The sequence below is a fragment of the Corythoichthys intestinalis genome, chromosome 7 (assembly GCF_030265065.1).
Source record: "Corythoichthys intestinalis isolate RoL2023-P3 chromosome 7, ASM3026506v1, whole genome shotgun sequence".
In the NCBI taxonomy this organism is placed as follows: Eukaryota; Metazoa; Chordata; class Actinopteri; order Syngnathiformes; family Syngnathidae; genus Corythoichthys; species Corythoichthys intestinalis.
Window position 1 is genome coordinate 48,211,690 of NC_080401.1, and position 17,420 is coordinate 48,229,109.

Consider the following 17,420-nt stretch of genomic DNA (forward strand, 5'->3'; position numbering starts at 1 on the left):
CGAAGTAAATTCGTTCCAGTACCTTGTTTTTAAGTCGAAATGGTTGTATGTCGAGCAAGATTTTCCCAAAGGAATACATTATAATTCCATTAATTCGTTCCAAAGCAAAAAAAGCTACACTAAATCCTGAATAAATACTGCTGGTACAATTACAAATGGCAATTACACATAGCAAAAAAAAAAAAATTATAAATAAAAATCGGAATAAAATGATAATAATTAGGGTTGTTCCGATCATGTTTTTTTGCTCCCGATCCGATCCCGATCGTTTTAGTTTGAGTATCTGCCGTTATTTCCCGATCCGATTGCTTTTTTTTGCTCCCCATTCAATTCCAATCATTCCCAATAATTTTTCCCGATCATATACATTTTGGCCATGTATTAATAAAAAAATCAATAAAACTCGGACGAATATATACATTCAACATACAGTACATAAGTACTGTATTTGTTTATTATGACAATAAATCCTCAAGATGGCATTTACATAATTAACATTCTTTCTGTGAGAGGGCTCCACGGATAGAAAGACTTGTGACTTTGTATATTGTGACTAAATATTGCCATCTAGTGTATTTGTTGAGCTTTCAGTAAATGATACTGTAGCCATGCCCAGATGCATGATGGGAAGTGGAACCATGACTGTGCGTAGTGCTACCAATTGATATATCTTCTCTGCGTTGCGAAATAACACAAGGGGTTAAGAAAAAGATCAATTGCTACCTTGCTTCCCCACATTGCTTCCCATGGTATTTCTAATCATAGGGAAAGGGATTGTAAGGCTTTAGCCAATTAAAAAAAGGCTCCCAAGACTGCCAAAATTCACTCTACTTATTTTACGCTGCCTTTTATCTCTCTACATAGGTAAAACGAAGCTATTACAGATTAAGCGCGACAATGCGTGAGTGGGTCATGCAGCGCATGCATTAAACGGGATACATAAAAAAATTAATTACCGCCGTTAACGGGATAAATTTGATAACCCTACCTTAAGCCTAAACTAAAGACTCTGGATCAGTGTAACATATTATGTCTGTAACGTTAAATACAATTAGAAAACGATTTAATTAAAAAATATATACATATATATCAAAAAAAGGCATGGCCGATATTTTTTGCCGATTCCGATACTTTGAAAATGACGTGATCGGACCCGATCCCGATCGATCGGGACATCTCTAATAATAATAATCATGATAATTCCTGTACTAATGTAACGATTCGGGTTCTAATGTGGCGGACGTTTTTTGCAGTACCTGAACGACCCGCGCCCGAGAGCGGTAATCTTGAAAGTTCCACTTTCACTTTCAATGTTTTCTTGAGAACACCGTCAACTTTGGCGGTCAGGAGGCGTTTTGTGTTGAATAAGTTGTGAAATAAATGATAAAAACGTGACAAAGCCGGCGATTTCTTTGGCAAAGTTACCACAATAATAATTGTCAGCTTAACTTATAAAGACTGGCGAACGGTGGTCGTCAGAGAACCATGGAGATGTATTGTTGAGCCAGTTCACGGATGCGCACCTCACGCTCATATCTTGCTATAATTTGCATCTTCATTTAGAAGGTAAGCGTCCTTTTTCCTTGTTTCACCACCTGTACCAACCCTTTTGAAACCTGTGTTGATTTCTCACATAAGAAAATCCGCCGAGCGTTCGTCTGCGGTGCTGTCATGTCGTCGTATTACGAGCATGTAGTCGGATGTAGAAACAAATGGCGAGTCAAATTTGACGTCGGATGTCGAAAAGATCGTGTGTCGAAGTCATCGTATGTCGAGTTACCACTGTATTGTCACACCCCAAGTTAGAAAAATACGAATTCACAAGTTTGACGTTTTCTTCTATTTGTTTTGCACTTTAATAAGAGCAGCTGCTTTTTAGTTTTAGCCAATAAACCCAACTTTCAAATGCTCTGATAAAATATTGTTTTTCATGTTGTACCGAACCGTGACCCCCGTACCATGACTTTGTATACAGTTACAACTCTATTCAGCGCCATTCAAGTGAAAATTTATTCGTTATTAAAAAAAAAAAATCTTAACATCAGAACGTGACAATTGTTCAACAAAGCTAAAGCACAGCCCGTCCATGGACTCATCCACATCTGCAAGGGAATGTTACATCCGTATTTCAATATTTACTCAGCCGATTGATATATCCGCCACGCGGCTCCCCTCGTGCTGCAAGTATGCGCCGCTGGCCGTCAAGTTAAGTATCAGGAGAGGTCGAAAACGTCTTTGCGCCGCACGGCTGTGGGAATTTTCACTGAACATCCACACGAGTCGAGAGGCAATTTCTCTTTTTTTTGCATTTCCAAATAATGTACCATTCATATTTTGCACATGTGAAAAGATGGACGACCTATAAAACTGCTGTCACGGTACTAACATTTTTTACTACATGTACCGAAGATACATTTTAAAAAATAGTTTGTCAAACTACATGATAAAAAACCCCAAATCAAACATTTTTTTAAATTAACTCTTTCAGTGCCAGTGACAATCATAGATGTCCAATTATGACGATCTGAAAACACTTTAAATGAGTTTATCACGAGTCGTCCGATCCACTTGAACTGGGAGGGTGGACAACTTTCCCATTTGAAATGGATTGGACGTCTAGCACCGTCTACGGCAGCCAATAAGTTAAAAAAATAAAATTTGTTCTTCCTCTCACCAGGATGTATCATTCCAACAATTAATTTATTAGTAATAGACGCCCAATCCATTCGAAAACTCTCCATTCAAATAGATTGGACGTCTAGCACTGGCAATGGCGGCCAAGGAGTTAACAAGGACAATACAAAAATATCCACCATTACTATTAAGAGTAGTGCAAAATCAAATTTACCTAATGACCTGCGGTCGTGCAAAAACAAATGAGTATCGATACTTTTGGAATCAAATGTCATATGCGGATACAACATTTCAGTATTATTGATACTTTCGACAACGCTAAAGATACCTGTTTCACACAGAGTTCCAGTGTATCCAGGTGGGCATTCACAGCTGAAATTGTTCACATGGTCTTGACACGTTCCGCCATTAAGGCAAGGAAATGAAGCACACTCGTCCACATCTGACAAAGAATACAAAAAAATAAAAATACATCTTTATTTTTGTAATTTATACTTTTCTTATAATTTATACATTTCTATTTGACAAAAAGAACATTCTTGTCAGTTTTATTGGCTGAAGGCCTGTCAACTCGCCACTCAGGTTGTTGTTATTCTTGTGGACACTAAGTTTGACACCTTACTTCTCTGTCATTTGAGAACCGATTGTCTTGAAACTTGGTAGCTATGTAGCATGGGCTGGTATCTATTTATCCTCGGAGTCCGATTTTTTATATTTTGTATCAGGGCTGATTCATTAATTGCAGAAATAACAGCCTGTACAGGGTAGCCTGGTAGGTTAGGAGTTTACTTGTACAGTGGTACCTCTACATATGAAGTGAATTTGTTGCAGGACCTTGTTTGTAAGTCAAAATGGTCATATGTCGAGCAGGTTTTTCCCATAAGAATACATTAATCATATACATACATATTTACCATTAATTCGTTCCACAGCCTGAAAACCTACACTAAATCCTAAAGAAATGCTGCTGATACTATTGCAAATAGCAATTACACAGAGAAAAATAAATAAATTATAATAAAAATCGGAATAATATATATCGGAATAATAACTGCATTTCTGGAGAAATTACTCTGGGCCTTTGCCGTGAGGAGATACAGATCTTAGCCCTGCCCAGGTTGGTTTGGAGACATTTCGGGGAAATATTAGGTCACTTTCAGTTGATTTGGGGTCGTTTGGGGGGGGGGGGGGGGGGGGGGGGGGGCAGCACATATCAGGTCATTTGGGGACATTTGGGGGCGTGGCCTGGTCATATTAGATCATTTGGGAACATTTGGGGGGTGTGGCCTGATCATCAGGCCATTTGGTGACATTTGGGGGGCGTGGCCTCAGCATATCAGGTCATTTGAGAACATTTTGGGGGCGTGGCCCGGTCATATCAGGTCATTTGGGGACATTTAGGGGGCGTGGACTGGTCATATCAGGTCAGTTGAGGACATATGGGGGGCGTAGCCTGGTCATATCAGGTCATCTGGGGACATACGGGGGGCGTGGCCTGGTCATATAAGGTAATTTGGGGCGTGTCCTATTGATATCTGGTCATTTCCTATTGATTTGGGGACATTGGGTTTTTTTGCCATTGAAAATGAATCGGAAAAAATTTGGACGTCCATGGCTGTCAATGGCATCCAAGTAGATTGGCATCAATAGAATGGAAAACCATGCCAGTAAGTGGCATTAAAGTAAATGCCATTGGAAATGAATGGGAAATTTGGACGTCCATGGCCATCAATGGCAGCATCCTCCATAAGCGCCAATGGAATGGGGGACATTTGGGGGACTCGACCTATTGATATCTGATCATTTCCTGTTGATTTGGGGACATTGTTTTTTTTTTTTTGCCATTGAAAATGAATGGGGAAAAAAAACAACCTGTAATAATGTAACAAATGGGATTTTAATGTGGCGGATGTGTTTTGCATGATGTGTCTGAACGCATCGCATGGCTGACTTGACAGAGTGAGGGAGGGAGGACGAGGACTTTAGGCATGTTGTGTTGCACAAGTTCTGAAATGATTAAAAACCTGACAAAGCTGGCGATTTTTTGGCGATGTCACCACAATAATAATTGTCACCTTACCTTTTAAAGGCTGGCGAACGGAGGTCGGAGAAGGACCATCAAAATTCTAGACATTCTACGGCTGTATTGTCAGTTCATGGATGCGCCCACCAAGCTCATATTTTTGTTTTTGTCATTTCCAGCTTCATTTCAATGGTAAGCCTCACCTTTGTCCTTTTTTTCGCCACCTGCACTAACATTTTTGGAACCCATGTTGATTTCTCTCACATGAAAAGCCGCTGTGCGTCAGTCTTGCGGGAAGATAAAGTAACTGCCGCGCTGTCATAAATCGTCGTATTTCGAGCATGTCATCATTCGTAAAAACAAATGGCGAGTCGGATGTCTGAAAAGATCGTGTTTCAAGGTACCACTCCAGTTTTTCGCGACTTTGATTTAAAGGGAATGTTCAGAATTTTTGACATTAGGCTTAATTTTCGAGTTAACGGGGGTTTAATTAGTCGGTGGAGTTGGTTTCAACAAATTCCGTGCAGTTTGTTAATTATTTGTTAGTTGCAGGGCTACGGAGTGTCTAAGCTAGCGCAAGTCAATGGTGCTTGCTAGCATGCCAATAAAAAAATGATATTAACAATTCTAACTGTTCAAAAGAAGCCATGTCGTAGTCAAAGAGTAAACAGTACATTGCGTCAGGGTGACTGATTTAGGGGATGGGGAGTCGCTTTCGTTCCCACCTAAAAAATGGGCGGTGGAAAAAACAATGTGATATCACTCACTCCCTCATTCCCTGCAGAGCTGCTGGATTACAAATGTTGCTGTTCATACTACATTTATTGACATGCAATGGTAAGTTTTGATAATTTTATCCTGAAAACATATTCCTTTTTTCCCTGTGATAAATTTACTGTATATTAAAAAAATAAAAATACAACTTTGATGTAATTTTTTTCCCGGAAAATCGAAATTCTATACAGTATAACTGTTATTTAACCAAAAAAATCTTTTATATATATATATATATATATATATATATATATATACATATACATATACATATATATAGACCGTATTGGCCCGAATATACGACTGTGTTTATTTCATAGAAATAGGACTGAAAAAGTGGGGGTCGTCTTATGTTACGGTCTAGACGTTATACCCATTCACGACGCTAGATGGCACCAGATATCATTGAAGCGATGTTCTGTCATGACAGATCTCAGCTACTCTCAAGTTTAACCAGTTTGCATTATTTTATTGCAGTGTTTTTCCTTATTCAGATTTTTTTAAGACTACAGTTACAGTTAGACTTCACTTTGATGGTTAATGCAGTTATTGCAATTTTGTTGTTTTATCACAATCGATTGGTTTATTTACATTTCAAAAACCAGAAGCCATTCATTTACGAATGTGATTGCACTTTAGTTTACATATTTAAATGGTCAGATATTAAGATTTGAATGAGGCCAAATCACATGCTTTTACTCTCAAATATATTGTTATAATCATTTGTTTCAGATGTACTGTAATTATTTTCTGTATAAAAAATAATTTCGTGTTCAAAAAGTCTTTTTTCAAACTTGAGTCTTGAAAAAGAGGGGGTCGTCTTATAATCAGGGCCGTCTTATATTCGGGCCAATACGTTATATACTGTGGGGAGAACAAGTATTTGATACACTGCCAATGGGTTTTCCCATTGGCTGCGTATCAAATACTTGTTCTCCCCACTGTATGTATATATATAAGAGGTGTGACAAAATATCGAAATTGTGATATATCGTGATACTCTGTATCCCAAAAGGTTATCGATATGCTCCTGCCAAGAATCAAGATATCGTTTTAAAAAGGTGTCAATGTTTACTGAGGGAATTTTGATGTCTTCTTCAGGCAGTCATCTTTGTAAATCTCACTGGAACGGCACCAAACAAAAGTTACAGCATCATCACCTTGTCAAGAATCTGCATTGGACAAGGTGTCAAGAGTCAAGAATCTGCATTGGACAAAGTGATGATGCTGGAACTTTTGTTTGGTGCCGTTCCAGTGAGACTTTAAATGGCCCAAAATTACCTAATTGCCTGGCTGACAGCCATAGACGTTTAATCCATTTGAACTGGGAGGGATGGCAGTGAACGAACGAATGTTCATTCGCTGCCACCCTCCCAGTTCAAATGGATTGGACGTCTACTAGTGATAACCTAATTCCAATTCACACTAGAAGCTTGTTTTTCTGTTAGTTTTTTGTAGAATATCCTAGAATGATTTCCTGACCAATGTATCGATAATAGTTGTATCGCCATATCGTCAGATCGTTATCGTGAGCTTTGTACCGCGTATCGTATCGTGAGGTACCAAGACGTTACCACTCCTAATATATATATATATATATATATATATGTATATATATATATATATTCTTAAAAAATAATAAAACTTTATTTTTGAAAGTAATGAAACATTTTTGAAAATATAATGACCCATTTCCTAAAAAAAAAGCATTAAATAAAGCCCCCCGCCCCCCCAAATATAAATAAAAAAATATTTTTGGTTTCCAGTCTTTAAAATTCAACTTTATTCTTGTAATTTATGTCTTTGTACTTAACAAAAGTATTTACTCTTGTAACATTTTCCCTAAAAAACTCACTTTTATCTAAAATTAATTGGACTTTAATCCGAAAAATCTAAATTTATCAAAAAAAATACTGCTTCTTGAAAAAATAAAAGAAACAAAAAAATCCTAAAAAATGTACAAAAAGAATGCCTTAAAAAATCAAACTTGAAAAAAATGTATTTTACAAAATTTCTACTTTGTCATTTCACATCATTTCTGCACAAAAAAATTACTAAACACGTCTCGAGACTCACTAATGCTACAGCGTCGTCCGGTAAACCCCGACAAGCAGGAGCAGGTGAACGACGGATTTCCGGTGATGCAGTCGTCGATGCATCGCCCCCCGTTAAGGCACGGTCTCAGGTGCGGGCACACCGACGCTGGATGAACAAGCAAAAACATGAACGCCATCCCCACTGTTGGTCGAAAGGGGGCATTCTTACCCGAATTGTTGCAGCCGCCCACCTCGACGTTGGCGTGGTCGATGCGAAAAACCCAACGTCCCGGAAAACCCACATTGGTGGTCGCCCCCACGCCGGCCACATCTCGAGTGCGCGAGCCTGGAATGTTGAAGTATCGAATGCCGTCGCCCGCGTTAAAACCTGCCTGGGGGGGAGACGGGACAGAATGGAGCCCATCAGAGGTGAGGTCGGGAACATCCCGCGAAACCAAACACATCTACTTTCTTATCTACCATGCTTACCTGTGCCGCGATGCCCCCCAGGCCGTTTGCGTCCCCCCCGCTGCTAGCGTGCCTGCCGGTAGTCCAAGTGATGTTGTTGTACTGAAAGATGGTGAAGGAGAGCTCACCGTCCGTAATGAGCACTGCTTGGAATGTGTTCACCTGCAGAAATACGGCAAAAAATTCACTTTGTGTTTCAACCACAGGAGGGATTTACCTCAAATCCAGTGTTTTCTTCAACAATGACGATAACAAAAATAGGGCTGCAGCTATCGAATATTTTACTAGTCGATTAATTGATGGACTAGTTAGTTCGAATAATCGAGTAATCGGATAAGGAACATAAAAAAATTAAAATACTTGAGCTGAACCTCAAACGGTGTAGTTAAAAAAAAAAAAAAAATGAGGATCTATATACAACAAAAGAACAATTGGCTAACTTACACAGAAAAAGTTTTTTTCACAATGCTCTTAACAAATGGTTCAGACACATATTCCCAGCAAAAACAGCTAAATATACTAGGGCTGTCAAATTTATCGCGTTCACGGGCGGCAATTAATTTTTTAAATTAATCACGTTAAAATATTTGACGCAATTAACGCACATGCCCCGCTCAGATTAAATGGTAGATATCACATATATCTAGAACTAGATGTGAAATGACAGACTGATATACCAGGACCTAGATGCGAGATGACACTTTCCCGCGCTAGTAAACAGGCGCCATCTTAAAGCAGTAGACTTCTCTAGAAGGCTCTGTTGTAGTGAAGCTTAATTACTTTTTATCTAAAAAAAAAAATTTTTTTAAATACAAATCGGCAAAATCTTGACTTGAATCTATCTTTAAATGATGAAACGTTTTTAAAACAAAATTGAAAGTAGAAGGGAAATTATGGAATAACGGGAGCAATTTTAACAACTTTAACGGTTGATTCACAACATTAAATTGTAGTTTAAAGCTGCCGATACAGAATGGGGACTTGAGTATTTTATTTACTGTTTCTAACGGTTAACTTGATATTGAAATGGTAGTTTGTTTAGCCCAGTGCTTCTCAATTATTTTCTGTCACCCCCCCCAAGGAAGATGTAAATGTTTCGCGCCCCCCCAAACCTTTTGCCGCCACTGTAAATAGTATCATTTGTCTATAAAATTACTATTATAAATACGCATCTGCCTAACATTGTGTCCTTTTTTTCTAATAAAGAAAAAAAGTAACAGATCAACTTATAATAAAGTATAACTTTATTAACATGGTTTTGTTTGTAACAGAGAAGACTTGACGTGTATCAATTTGCCTGAATTTTAAAAAAAAATTCACATCCAGACTAAAAAAATACACTCAAGGTACATTTTTGACCATTTGATACAGAAAAATAAAATCAGTAAATAATAACAAATTAAAATTGATTGGAAACATTCACTCATGAGGACAATATGCCAAAAAATTTGACCGAAAAAACAAAACTGAATAAAAGAAAAAAAAAAGGTGTCCTTGGACAGGACAGTTTGTATTTTTGCTGCTCACAGTATTTAAGTCCTTTGCAATGGTGTGGAGTTATTTTGCAATGAGCATGCTAACAATGCTCACTGGTTTACTGATATAACACTGACAAAGCAGTACGATTGTTGGCAATATTCGACACGTTTTCACTGAAAAAATCAAGCGGCTTAACAATGAGATTGGGGTCTAATGTCGTTAAGTGGCGTCTTAATTGATTTGGCTTCTGGCTGTCTGCTATAATTATTTTTAGAGACAGTAAACAGTGGTCTTTCATCATCACCCACTGTATTAAAAGTCAAAGCTAAAAGGCAAACGGCACGAAAAAAGCGCATTCACGGCGGCCGAGGTAGAGCCGTAGGTGAGGGCGGTCGTCGTGACGATCCCAAGCCGAAAATGGCACTTCTCGGGCGGCGACGTGAGAACCGGACAAGACAGTGGGTCGCTGCGTGAGTGAGTCCGGTCGGAAAACGGCTTTCGAAAACGGCGGCGGCACACTGCTCTTCATATCTGTTGTCTGTGTGTGATGAGTGCTCTTCCTTAGTTCAAAAATACTGCGCGCTCTGAAAATGAGAGCGCCACTGCCACCTACTGAGTGGATGTGCAAGTACACTTTATTCCAGTACGGCAAAAAAAAAAAAAAAAAAAACATGTTCCCCGAGGACATGTGCGCCCCCCCTGGCATCGCTCTGGGGGGGCGCACCCCACTATTTGAGAAGTACTGGTTTAGCCTGAGAGGATTTTTGAACAATTTTGGAACTAGTGTACAAAAAACTAAAAGCGGGGCGGGGGGGTGTGCATCAATGATCGATTTATAATTGAATTGGAGCCTCGTAATCGTAATCAAATCGTTAGGTGCCCAGAGATTCCCACCTCTAGGAATTAATACAGAAAAATAAATACATTTCAAGAGCTGATTTTCTTTTTTTTTTTTTTTTTTTTTAACTGATTCCAGTCATCTGAGAATCATGTGATCGGATCATGGACACCCCTAGTTCATACAGTATGAAGTAGAACTCTATACCGGAGTAGTGGAGCTTCCCCCATAGAAGGTGACCTGCTGCCAAGTGGAAACGAGCACCCACGTAGCGTTAAATTCGGGGAAGTCCGAGAAGTACGTTCTGATGTCGCCGCCCGCCCGGCGAAGAATGTCCGGCTCGCGGCTCTGTCGGTAAAACACGCGTCCCGCCCGCCGGTTGTCCACGTCGGCCCAGAAGGGCGCCACCACCCGGCGGTCCCCGGCAATGGGGAACGCCACCGGAGTGAACTGGGACACCTCTCTGATGAAGGACACCAGGCCGTTGTTGTTCACCTGCGAAGCAGAAAAGTGAATCATCTGTTACTCAGCATAGGCTTGGTTGATGTTGAATGTTGAAGTGGCAAACAGATGCTAGTTTTTTTTCATTCCAAGCAGCTGAGCAAACAAAAAAATCTGGCGAGTCATTCAGACGGATGCACGGACGGGAAAATTCACACTTTTGAAGAAATGCAAACACCCGTCAGCAAAAATTACCTAACTACCGACCTACTTACTGTTACATGTGTCGGAAGGTAGATAAGTTGTTTTTATGGGTTTTTTTTAGGTAGTTTTCCCTTAACTCATTCACTCCCAGCCATTTTCACCGGAGCAAGGCCCGTTGCTCCCGGACGTTTTGCTGGATTTTGACTGATTTTGCAAGGCCCACAGAAAATTCTGTGCTATTGCTATATAAACATGGAACCCCCCCCCCCCCAAAAGAAAGACTAGACTACTTTCAGCAGAAAAAATAGTTCATCTTTTTCCGTTCTTTAGAAATCAGCATTAGAAAATAGCTTAGTTTGAGCAATTTTCCAATTTCTGATGAAAAAAACTGAGAAATTTAGCTTTTTGTAAAAGCATACATTTCAAACATAACTTTGACTTATACACAGCTATTTTTTTGCTTTAGTTACATCCCAAACATCTGAATAATGTTTTCCTTTTACAAAATTAGATAAACAACAAGACAAATAGAGCTTTTGATAGCAAAGTAACAATTTAATTACACATAACTGAAAGATGACACTGTTCTGGCTGCGACGGCCGGTTGAACTTTTCCCTCATCGCCGTCTGTCTCATAAAGATGATTTTTTTTTAGTCTCTGCGGGCTCTGCTCGTGAGCAGCACTGACTCAAAGGCATCGTCCGCTGCACTAGTGGTCCCGGTCGTTCTGCTCGGTCGTCCAGCGCCTGGCAACCCGTGCGTCCTACCGGTTGTTCTGCTCGGTCGTCTGCCGCCTGGCATCCATTCGGTCGTCTTCCGCCGGCGCCCAGCCATGCGGCTGGGCCGTTCGTTACCGTTGAATCGGGTTGCGGGTCTTACCAAATGCAATATTGCCCTCCAGTGGCCAGTTTTATTACTTTAAAATGGATTTTCAGCTTTGTGCTTTGAAGCTAAATTGAATCAGAACTCAGAGATGTCTTTTAAATAAAAAACAAACAAAAAAAACAAACAACGTATAAATACGTCTTTGGGACACTGAAACAATTAAAAATGTAAGAATGAATGTATTTATACGTTTTTGGGAGCAAATGAGTTAAAAGGCCAGGATGCTTGAACGCAATGGGAACTAAGACGGCAATAAACGTTTGATAGCTGCCAACCAATCCCAGTCCAAATGGATTGGACATCTAACGCCGTCAATGGCAGCCAATGAGACAAATATAGATTCATTATGAGACAGAACAGATTATTCGCGTGAGATTGCGATTAAAATGAGTAACCATTGCACAGCCCTGATATAAGTGTAAATAAAAACAAATGTAAATATCTCAATGAATCTTGAATTAAATACCCTTTATTACTTAACAGCATCAGTGATCTAAATTTTTGCACTCCTGGTCCTTCACACGCATGGCCAAGTTGCATGTAACAAAACAACAACAAAGAGTGAGTCGGTGGGAGGCACCCAGCCAGCTTTGGCTTCTGGCCCCTGAAACATCATTTGGTGTAAAAACAGCCCAGGAAGTTTTGTTTGGCTACAAGGACGGAAGCTCAGTTAATGATCCCGACCGCAGCTTTCTTCCCCTTCGCATCAGCGGGACGCAGTGAGAACCTGGACTCCTGTGTGCACGAGCTTGTGCGTGCGTGCATGCGTGGAGGTCAGCCCAGCCGATAGCGGGATGAAAAGAACGGACGTTTGGGTGTTGCGAAGCTCCCACGCCTGCAGAGAGAAGCGCTAATGATGTGTTCCTGTGCCAAAAGGCCTTTCGATGACATGGGATCAACTCGACTTGAATATATATGTCCAACGCAGATATTTAACTCATTGGCTGCACTAGATGTTGAATTCATTTAGACTCCCATTCGAAATGGATTGGACGTCGAGAACCGTCAATGTCAGGGAAACTAAGGCTGCCACGATGGACTAATCACTTAGCAAATGCATCGTCCTCGATTTTGATAGACAAAATTGTCCAAATCCTTTTTTTCTGATCCTCTATACAGTGGGGCAAATAAGTATTTAGTCAACCACTAATTGTGCAAGTTCGCCCACTTGAAAATATTGGAGAGGCCTGTAATTGTCAACATGGATAAACCTCAACCATGAGAGACAGAATGTAGAAAAAAAAAAAAACTGAAAATCACCTTGTTTGATTTTTAAAGAATTTATTTGCAAATCATGGTGGAAAATAAGTAATTGGTCAATACCAAAAGTTAATCTCAATACTTTGTCATGTACCCTTTGTTGGCAATAATGGAGGCCAAACGTTTTCTGTAACTCTTCACAAACTTTTCAAACACTGTTGCTGGTATTTTGGCCCATTCTTCCATGCACATCTCCTCTAGAGCAGTGATGTTTTGGGGCTGTCATTGGGCAACACTTTCAGCTCCCTCCACAGATTTGCTATGGGGTTGAGATCTAGAGACTGGCTAGGCCACTCCAAAACCTTGACATGCTTCTTACGAAGCCACTCCTTTGTTGGCCTGGCTGTGTGTTTGGGATCATTGTCATGTTGAGAGACCCAGCCACGTCTCATCTTCAATGCCCTTGCTGATGGAAGGAGATTTTCACTCAAAATCTCTCGATACATGGCCCCATTCATTCTTTCCTTTACACAGATCAGTCGTCCTGGTCCCTTTGCAAAAAAACAGCCCCAAAGCATGATGTTTCCACCCTCATGCTTCACAGTGGGTATGGTGTTCTTCGGATGCAATTCAGTATTCTTTCTCCTCCAAACACGACAACCTGTGTTTCTACCAAAATGTTCTATTTTGGTCTCATCTGACCATAACACATTCTCCCAGTCCTCTTCTAGATCATCCAAATGCTCTCTTGCGAACCGCAGACGGGCCTGGACGTGTACTTTCTTCAGCAGGGGGACGCGTCTGGCAGTGCAGGATTTGAGTCCCTGGCGGCGCATTGTGTTACTGATAGTAGCCTTTGTTACTGTGGTCCCAGCTCTCTGTAGGTCATTCACTAGGCCCCCCCCCCGTGTGGTTCTGGGATTTTTGCTCACCGTTATCATTTTGACGCCACGGGGTGAGCTCTTGCATGGAGCCCCAGATCGAGGGAGATTATCAGTGGTCTTGTATTTCTTCCATTTTCTAATAATTTCTGCCACAGTTGATTTCTTTACACCAAGCGTTTTACCTATTGCAGATTCAGTCTTCCCAGCCTGGTGCAGGTCTACAATTTTGTCTCTGGTGTCCTCCGACAGCTCTTTGGTCTTGGCCATGGTGGAGTTCGGAGTGTGACTGACTGAGTTTGTGGACAGGTGTCGTTTATACCGATAATGTGTTAAAACAGGTGCCATTAATACAGGTAACGAGTGGAGCCTCGTTAGACCTCGTTAGAAGAAGTTATGGTTATGGTGTTATACTTATATAGCGCTTTTCCACCTTTCAAGGCGCTCAAAGCGCAGTTAGACCTCTTTGACAGACAGAAATCTTGCTTGTTCGTAGGTGACCAAATACTTATTTTCCACTCTAATCTGGAAATAAATTCTTTAAAAATCAAACAATGCGATTTTCTGTTTTTTTTTCCACATTCTGTCTCTCATGGTTGAGGTTTACCCATGTTGACAATTACAGGCCTCTCTAATCTTTTCAAGTAGGAGAACTTGCACAATTAGTGGTTGACTAAATACTTATTTGCCCCACTGTATCAGGGGTCCTGAAATACAAAACTGGAAGGTCCACAATTATTTTTTTTCATACAAGCATGGGTCCATTTATTAATGTTGGTCAAGTAGAAGGCAGGTCGAAGGTAGTTTTCTTTTGACCAAACAAAAATACAATGCACAATCTGATTAAATAAAAAAAATCTTGACTTACAATACAAAAAAAACAAACAAAAAAAAACATGCAAATACAATGTTTACACATGTACACTAAATAATTGACAAGATCTGTCATTGAAGTGTAAACAATAACTATTGACAGTACATTTTATAACTGTAAAACACTGCTGGACAAAAAAGAAAACGTGCAAGTAGTACAGTACATGGTCACATGTACAGAACCTAAATGACAAGCTCTGTCATTAAGGTGCAAATATAAAAATTATTGAAGGTAACTTTTGTAAAACACTGCTCAATGAGAGAAATGGCATTTGGGGGTCACAAAGCTGTTTACTCACATCATCTGCCAATACTTCAGTGCGTCTTGTGGTTGATGAATCAGAGAGATTTGTTTGATTTTTGTTGTCATTTCCTCCTTTTCTTTTCCTTCAAACATTGCTGCCATCACTTCAGTCATACCCTCTTTTATTATTTCTCCATCAGAGAACGGATTCTTATGTTTGGCCAACACCCACGACACTGAGTGAGCACTCCGTTGCAATTTGTTGTGTCATAGATTTAACAATAACGTTCCTTGACTCTTGATATGACTGCTTCAACCTGTTAATTTCTTGCCTTCTCAATTCTGATTTAGGAGGAAACTGCTCTTCAAAAGAGCTGTGCTCTTTAACATAATGGTGTTTCACATTTTCACCTTTAATCAGAGCGACTGTCTTGGAGCATATTAAGCACATAGGTTTGGTACTTGCAGTTGGTAAAATGGATGCATATTTGTCAGTCCATTTCCTCATTGAAACGGCGATTTTCGTTGTCCACTTTTCTTCTCTTGGTCGACTTTGAGCATGCCATTTAGATGTGTCCTTCTACTGGTGGCATGTAAACAAAAAATTGCAAAGTGCCGGGTGCGACTCGTGTTTCACACTGCTTCAGTCCGTCCAGTCTAGCTTGTTAGCTAGCAGCAGGCAGGCAAAAGACGCATTGTTGCGCTACATGAAGATGGCCAAGGCTACAAGAAGATTGCCAACACCCTGAAACTGAGCAGCAGAACAGTGGCTAAGATCATCCACCGTTTTAAAAGAGCAGGGTCCACTCAGAACAGGCCTCGGGTTGGTCGTCCAAAGAAGCGGAGCGCACGTGCTGAGCGTCACATCCAAATGCTTTCTTTGAAAGGTCGTTGCAGGAGTGCTGTCAGCATTGCTGCAGAGATTGAAGAAGTGGGGGGGTCAGCCTGTTAGTGCTCAGACCATACGCCGCACTCTATATCAAACTGGTGTGCATGGCTGTCACCCCAGGAAGAAGCCTCTTCTGAAGACTGTACACAAGAAAGCCCGCAAACAGTTTGCTGAAGACATGTCAACAAACCACATGGATTACTGGAACCATGTCCTATGGTCTGATGAGACGAAGATTAATTTGTTTGGTTCCGATGGTCTCAAGCATGTGTGGTGGCGACCAGGTGATGAGAACAAAGATAAGTGTCGTGCTTACAGTCAAGGATGGTGGTGGGAATGTCATGGTCTGGGGCTGCATGAGTGCTGCAGGTGTTGGAGAGTTACATTCCATTGAGGGGAAACAAACTCCAACATGTACTGTGAAATACTGCAGCAGAGCATGATCCCCTCCCTCCAGAAACTGGGTTGCAGGGCAGTGTTCCAGCATGACAATGACCCCAAACACACCTCCAAGATGACCACTGCTTTCCTGAAGAGGCTGAGGATAAAGGTGATGGACTGGCCAAGCATGTCTCCAGACTTGAATCCAATAGAACATCTTTGGTGGATCCTCAAGCGGAAGGTAGAGGTGCGCAAAGTGTTAAATATCCGGCAGCTGCGCAACATCGTCATGGAGGAGTGGAAGAGCATTCTAGCGGCAACCTGTGAAGCTCTAGTCAACTCCATGCCCAGGAAAGTAAAGGCAGTTCTGGATAATAGTGGTGGCCACACAAAATATTGACAGTTGACATGTTTTATGTTAATATTGACAACTTTCACTAAGGGGTGTACTCACTTTTGTTGTCAGGGGTTTAGATATTAATGGCTATATTTTGCGTTATTTTGAGGGGAAAATAAATTAACTCTATTATACAAGCTGCACACAGACAGTGGCGCCACCACGGGGTGGCCACCCCTATAAATTGGTTGGCCACCCCGCTTGCCAGTATATCGTTAGATTGTTGTAGCATCAGTTATGCATTTCATCCCAAATGAATGCATTTATTTTGTTTTGTTAAATGTAGGGCTGTCAAATTTATCACGTTAACGGGCGGTAATTAATTTTTTAAAATTAATCACGTGAAAATATTTATCGCAATTAACACATTCGCGGTACGACTCATCCACGCATTCCCGCAAACAGCTTACAATGGCGCCTTATATACAGAGATAAGAGGCAGAGTGGAGTAGATACAAAGCTTTGTCATCTCTCCCACAGCAACTATAAATATTGTGGGACGCGACGTTGGGAAGAATAACAGGGGTTGATCTTTTTCTTAACACCCTGTTAACACCCAACGCAGAGAAGATATAGCATTTGCAGCCACCAAACACAAAGTCATGGTTGCACCACTTCCCATCATGCATTTAGGCAGAACAGTTAAGTCGTTACAGTATCATTTACTTAAAGCTCAACAAATACACTAGATGGCAATATTTAGTCACAATATACAAACTCATATTTATCCTTTAAGAATTACAAGTCTTTCTATCCGTGGATCCCTTTCCCAG

General features: G+C 40.6%; 1 protein-coding gene across 1 annotated transcript in view; it reads right to left on the minus strand.

The window, feature by feature from the left end:
- sned1 (sushi, nidogen and EGF-like domains 1) overlaps positions 1–17,420 on the minus strand; it is a 102,657-nt gene that overhangs the window by 62,406 nt on the left and 22,831 nt on the right. The window contains exons 2-6 of the mRNA XM_057840908.1: positions 10,460–10,747; positions 7,957–8,097; positions 7,697–7,859; positions 7,508–7,633; positions 2,963–3,076 (exon numbers count right to left, since the gene is read on the minus strand). Of these exons, the coding sequence (XP_057696891.1) occupies positions 2,963–3,076; positions 7,508–7,633; positions 7,697–7,859; positions 7,957–8,097; positions 10,460–10,747 (832 nt within the window). The remainder of the gene's footprint in view (positions 1–2,962; positions 3,077–7,507; positions 7,634–7,696; positions 7,860–7,956; positions 8,098–10,459; positions 10,748–17,420) is intronic.